At 38.5% G+C, this 6,647-nt stretch overlaps 1 protein-coding gene across 1 annotated transcript; it reads left to right on the forward strand.

Annotated features, from left to right (window-relative positions):
- Positions 1–181: 181 nt before the first annotated feature.
- Positions 182–6,400, forward strand: PTGS2 (prostaglandin-endoperoxide synthase 2). Its single transcript, XM_003785615.2, has 10 exons — positions 182–361; positions 1,180–1,296; positions 1,412–1,555; positions 2,222–2,365; positions 3,058–3,239; positions 3,882–3,965; positions 4,097–4,343; positions 4,609–4,895; positions 5,619–5,766; positions 5,916–6,400. The coding sequence occupies exons 1-10, from the start codon at positions 310–312 to the stop codon at positions 6,323–6,325; spliced, it is 1,815 nt and encodes a 604-aa protein (XP_003785663.1). The 5' UTR covers positions 182–309; the 3' UTR covers positions 6,326–6,400.
- The last annotated feature ends 247 nt before the right edge of the window (positions 6,401–6,647 follow it).

Below are 6,647 nucleotides of genomic sequence, written 5' to 3' on the forward strand. Positions count from 1 at the left end.
CTGGGGGCAGCCAGCCCGGGCGAGCTTCTTTCTGGGTTTCTGATTTTCCCATCTGTCTAAAAACTGCCCCCACCGGGCTTTCGCAATTTTAGTTCAGGGGGGTGGGTCAAATTTTCGTCACACGGGGGTTTGGTCTTGGTGCATATAAGGAAAGGTGGCCGCAGCACCGTCCAGTTGTCAAACGACTAGCAGGGAGCGTCAGGAGCACGCCCAGGCCTCCGCAGCAGACCCTCCTTCAGCCCCGACGCCAGACGCCCAGACGGCTCCGCCTCCGCCGTCCGCACCCTGCCCGCCGCCGCCGCCGCCGCGATGCTCGCCCGCGCCCTGCTGCTCTGCGCGGCCTTGGCGCTCAGCCAAGCAGGTGGGTCCTTGGCGCTGCGCCCGGTGGGCTTCTCGGTTCCGCGCAGCTGGGCACGGTTCCCGCTCTGACCTGCCGGGTCAGTCCCGGTGCCCCGACCGCGCTCCAAAGAGAGACGCTGCGTGATGCGGGAAAGAGCTCAGAACACTCGAGTCCAAAAGGACTGGGTGCATTTTCCAGTTTTGCCACCAGCTCTGATCGTCGTGAACCAGTTACTTACCTGGTCTGAGACTCACTCTCATCTGTTAAACGGGGATAGTGATACTAATTTGCAGGTTGTCATTGTGCTAAGTAAGGTCTGATCAATATGTGTGAATTGTGTGTGGTATCTACTGATACTGAATGTAAGAAATTAAAAAAAAAAAAAGCTCTCTAGTCAGGGCTTTCCTACCTCAGGAAAGCCTAGACTTTCCTAGATTATTTTTAATGTAAGCAAAATATTGTGAAGGTAAGCTATTTTTACCTTGAAAGTTTTCCTAATTTTTGATGAATGTACTAGATCCGTCCGTTTTAATTTTTAAAGTGCTACTTTTTTTTTGCGCTTCTTAAAAATACTACTTTGAACGTCCAAGAAGTTACTAAGAAAAAAGTTAATAATACTATTTACCAAGTCGAATATTCTTTTACCCTTGTTTAGACTAAGTGTTTCTACATTGTAACTATTCTGTGAGGCAGGTTAAAACAATTGTATTTCCATAACCACCTGTATATTTCTTTAATATATTATTGCGACGTTGACTTATAATTAGTAAAACAATTAAAAGTTTAAGTCAAGATTAAGACTTTGAGGAATGTTTTCTTTGTCCTTCCTTTCACTGTAGCAAATCCTTGCTGTTCCAACCCATGTCAAAACCGAGGTGTATGTATGACCGTGGGATTCGACCAGTATAAGTGTGATTGTACCCGGACAGGATTTTATGGTGAAAACTGTTCAACACGTAAGTTTGCTTTTGAGTTTGCTCATTTGGAATGGGGTTGCACTCAATTACCAGTTTATATACTTATAACGGGCCCCATTAATTTCTCTCTCCTTTTTTTTTTTCTGTAATGCAGCTGAATTTCTGACAAGAATAAAATTATTACTGAAGCCCACGCCAAACACAGTGCACTACATACTCACCCACTTCAAGGGAGTCTGGAACATCGTCAATAACATTCCCTTCCTCCGAAACACAATTATGAGATATGTGTTAACATGTAAGTACACATCGCTTTCTAAGATTTTTAGCTCCTTTAAAGAAAAATGTGCTTTATAATACTGTAGATGACTAGATCTCATCCAAAACCACATTTCCAAGCTTGTCAAAATGATTTTGAAGATACCTTTTTAGTCTGCCTGCTATCTTATGGGTCAAAAAATATTGACATTTTAAACCCCATCACTTTATACATTTCTGTGTCACAGTTAAAATTCTGCTGACAACGCCCCACACTTGTAACTTTCACTGTTCTGGCCAATTTGCAGAGGAAATGTGGTCCAGTTGTTTATGGAATGTCCATGGGCCACAGAATTGTTCTGAACATGTAGCACTGATTAAAGATTAATGGTTAATTTGGATTTGGATCAGCAAGAAAATATCTTGCTATTGTTCTAGAGTGTCATGCCCAGACAGACAACCCTGTTATAGATCTCTTGAGTAGTGAGTAGTTACGAGAAATCAAGATTGCCAGAGTTTGTATTTATTAAACATTCATTTAAAGTGGCAGTTGGACTTTAAAGTATAAATGTTTTAAAATAGAGTATCTTTGATAGTTGGAATTAAATTCAATCCTGAGTTAGTTACCACATTTTGCAATGAAATGATCATTGATTTGATTTGCCTGTAGGAATAAATAAGACAATTTTTTTCCTTGAAATTTCAGCCAGATCACATCTGATTGATAGTCCACCAACTTATAATGTACACTACGGCTACAAAAGCTGGGAAGCCTTCTCTAACCTCTCCTATTATACCAGAGCCCTTCCTCCTGTGGCCGATGACTGCCCAACTCCCCTGGGTGTGAAAGGTGAGTGAAAAGACCTCATTAGAGGTGCATTAAGTACAAGGGGGGCTGGATTGCGACCTAAAATAGTTGACCTTAAACTATCATTTATTTGTTAACAGAAGTATTTTTTTTCTTTATTATGGATATTTATGGGTGTTTTTTAAAGTGTAAATCTATGTAAAACACAAAAAGAAATAAGCATCTTCGTATATAATATTTTAATATTTTCAAATTCTTTGATGAAAATGAATTCTCACTGTTAAGACAGATAAAATTATTCATAAAGTTGTCAGGCACAGTGGCTCATGCCTCCAGTTTCAGTGCTTTGGGAGGCCAGGAGTTCAAGACCAGCCTGGAAAACATACTGAGACCTTGTTGCTACAAAAGATTTAAAAAAAAAAAAAACATTAACAGGGTGTGGTGCTACATTGTAGTCCCAGCTACTTGAAGGTTGAGGCAACGTGAGCTCAGGAGGTCCAGGCTACAATAAGCTCTACTCCAGTCTGAGATGATAACAAAGGGACAAACTGTCTCCAAAAAAATTAAAAAAAAAGAAGTTGTTCTCCCATATATTAGAAGCATGATTTATATTATGATCCTGCTCACAATTATATTTATCCTATAAGCAAAGAATTCCTGATAAATTGACAGTCATTATCTGTTTTCTTGAAAATACAGGGTGGGTTCTTATCTTAGCTTTCTCATTTTTTCAGGGAAGAAGGAGCTTCCTGATTCAAAAGAGGTTGTGGAAAAACTTCTTCTAAGAAGAAAGTTCATCCCCGATCCCCAGGGCACAAATTTGATGTTTGCGTTCTTTGCCCAGCATTTTACCCATCAATTTTTCAAGACAGATATTGCACGAGGACCAGCTTTCACCAAAGGGCTAGGCCATGGGGTAAGACAGAGTTAAATCAGAATTATAGCAAATCAGTAAAGGACACACACATATATAGCTATTACTGCTTGTAATTTGTCTCAGATTTTTAGTTTAAAATATTAGCACTGCAAGTAAAATACATTTGTACTCTGATTATGCTGCTTTCAATATTATAAGGTGAAATTCTTACAACATTATTATCTTTTGGAGTTCAATAACACAGCTTTAACATATACTGATAAAAATTTTTTATGCATAATGCATTTTAAAAATAATTTTTAAAGAATTACTATATGATATACACTCAATATGGTACACTAATTTTTAAAACACAAGGGACATATATAGATTTGTAGCTATGGATAAACAAATAGTGGATAAACAAATTTATTTAGTAGCGGTGCCTGTGGCTCAAAGGAGTAGGGGACCAGCCCCATATACCAGAGGCAGCAGGTTCAAACCTGATCCCAGCCAAAAACTACCAAAAAAACCAGAACAAATGTATTTAGTATTTTGTGGCTATGGCAAAAATATACGTATTTATTGGAAAATTTTAAAGAGTGCTAAGTCATCAAATTATTAAAAATAATTTATAGAATAGACACTTTATATAAGAACAACTTAAATAACAACAAATCATAATTTTTCATAATTTTCTAGGTGGACTTAAATCACGTTTATGGTGAAACTCTGGATAGACAGCATAAACTGCGCCTCTTCAAGGATGGAAAAATGAAGTATCAGGTATGTAGTCTCCTTTCCATATTAGCTCTTAGTTACGACTTCCCATTTAGGCCTAAATTGTAAAGTTCCTAATGATAACTATTTGTTTTTTCACTTTTAATTCATGTTTATTTGTTACTGTTATTTTTTAGATAATTGATGGAGAAGTGTATCCTCCCACAGTCAAAGATACTCAAGCAGAGATGATCTACCCCCCTCACGTCCCTGAACACCTGAAGTTTGCTGTGGGGCACGAGGTCTTCGGTCTGGTGCCCGGTCTGATGATGTACGCCACAATCTGGCTTCGGGAACATAACAGAGTGTGCGACGTGCTTAAGCAGGAGCATCCAGAATGGGATGACGAGAGGTTGTTCCAGACCACCAGGCTGATACTGATAGGTAAGCAAGAAGAGAACATTTAACTAGAACCCTCTTCCCCAGAGACATGTTTCGAAGAACTGGCAGACTATGGTAAAGGGGAAATCGCACATCCTATGTTAATTCTGTCTGTGAGCATGATTGGTAATATAACTATCTTTTGTTTGGATATGAACAAGGAAAACAAAGAGAAGTGAAGAAATAGCAAATAGCAAAATTGCATTTCAATGGCTTGAAGGTTTGTGATCAGAAAAAATTAATATTCATAATTTTTTGGTGCAAACAGGAGAGACGATTAAGATTGTGATTGAGGATTATGTACAGCACCTGAGTGGCTATCACTTCAAACTGAAGTTTGACCCAGAGCTGCTTTTCAACCAACAATTCCAGTACCAAAACCGTATCGCTGCTGAGTTTAACACACTCTATCACTGGCATCCCCTTCTGCCGGACACCGTTCAAATTGATGACAACCAATACAACTATCAACAGTTTATCTACAACAACTCTATATTACTGGAACATGGACTGACCCAGTTTGTTGAATCATTCACCAAACAAATTGCTGGAAGGGTAAGCATTATTACTGAAAAGTAATAGACTAGTCAGTAACTTTAAAATTTCTACCACAGAAATTAGTTTTCCTTGAACTTACTAAAAGAGATACTGGGTTGGCACCTGTGGCTCAAAGGAGTAGGGTGCCAGCTCCATAAGCTGGAGGTGGGGGGTTCAAACCCAGCCCCCCGTTAAAAACTGCACACACACACACAAAAGAGTAATTGTATGGCTAGTAAAACTTTTATTGAAATAAGAAGCCTAGCTTTATTGGGAAATGTCTAAACGTTTAGTCTGTCATTATCAAAGAGCAAATTGTTATCGATATCTTAAAAATAGGTATTTTCAAGAAGTACAATGTATAACTATAGAAATAAATATTTCAGACTCGAATACTAGTATAATTTTTATAATTTTACAAGGCAAATAAGTGTTCTTAAAATCTGATATTATCACTTTACCAACTGTGTTCTTCTCTTCAAAGATTGAGCTTTTGACTCCATACTTCAATCTAGTAATAAAAGACATTTCAAAAAAAACAAAAAAGGCAAATAAGTCCTAGGCTGGCATCCCATTGAATTATAAGCAGAGGTCCTGTTGAAATATATGTAGTAAGCATCTTTCCAGGAAATAAAAATAGACTTGGTTGGAAGCATCACTTGTACCTTATGTGTACCTAAGGAATGCTCTTACAGTAGAAATAATAGAGGTTTTTTTTACAACTAAATTTATTTTCCACAGGTTTCTGGTGGCAGGAATCTTCCATCTGCAGTACAAAAAGTAGCAAAGGCCTCAATTGACCACAGCAGACAGATGAGATACCAGTCTTTCAATGAGTACCGCAAGCGCTTTTCGCTGAAGCCCTATTCATCATTTGAAGAACTTACAGGTGAGAAGTAGTTTCCAAACTTCGTAAAAGAATCAGGGGTCCAATGGAAACAATAGAAAAACTGAAGAAAATTGAGCAAAGGGGTACAGCTACTTTTTTTATTTTCCAAAGTTTGACGTAGATTGTCTCTGTCTTCATCACTTTCCCAGGAGAGAAGGAAATGGCTGCAGAGCTGGAAGCCCTCTATGGTGACGTTGATGCTATGGAGTTTTATCCTGCCCTTCTGGTGGAAAAGCCTCGTCCGGATGCCATCTTTGGGGAGACCATGGTGGAAGTTGGAGCACCATTCTCCTTGAAAGGACTTATGGGTAATGCTATATGTTCTCCTGACTACTGGAAGCCGAGCACTTTTGGTGGAGAAGTAGGTTTTAAAATCATCAACACTGCCTCAATTCAGTCTCTCATCTGCAATAATGTGAAGGGCTGTCCCTTTACCTCATTCAACGTTCCAGACCCAGAGCTCACCAAAACAGTCACCATAAATGCAAGCGCCTCTCGCTCTGGACTAAACGATATCAATCCCACAGTACTGCTGAAAGAACGTTCAACTGAGCTGTAGAAGTCAAATGATCATATTTATTTATTTATGTGAACCATGTCTTTTAACTTAATTATTTAATATTTATATTAAACTCCTCATTTTACTTACCATCTTCTGTAACAGAAGTCAGTACTCCTGTTGCGGAGAAAGGGGTCATACTTGTGAAGGTTTTTGTGTCACTACTTCAAAGATTTTTTTTTTTTTTAAAGTTCAATGGGAACATTGTTTTCATTCCTCCTTGTAAACCAGGAGAAAATGAGTTTTGGCAACTTTTTACTTGAATTTTAATTTATATTGTGTTACAGTAAGAACAAAAGCAAAGATGTTTGAACGCTTAAAC

This window comes from Otolemur garnettii, unplaced genomic scaffold, assembly GCF_000181295.1.
Source record: "Otolemur garnettii isolate 467f Iridium unplaced genomic scaffold, OtoGar3 scaffold00016, whole genome shotgun sequence".
NCBI lineage: Eukaryota > Metazoa > Chordata > Mammalia > Primates > Galagidae > Otolemur > Otolemur garnettii.

Bases quoted from the DNA above. Each gene is read 5' to 3' on its own strand.
- PTGS2 (XM_003785615.2), top strand. From the start codon at position 310: ATGCTCGCCCGCGCCCTGCTGCTCTGCGCGGCCTTGGCGCTCAGCCAA. The intron at 3,240-3,881 runs GTAAGACAGAGT...ATAATTTTCTAG, and splicing joins CCAAAGGGCTAGGCCATGGG to GTGGACTTAAATCACGTTTA. The intron at 4,896-5,618 runs GTAAGCATTATT...TATTTTCCACAG, and splicing joins CCAAACAAATTGCTGGAAGG to GTTTCTGGTGGCAGGAATCT.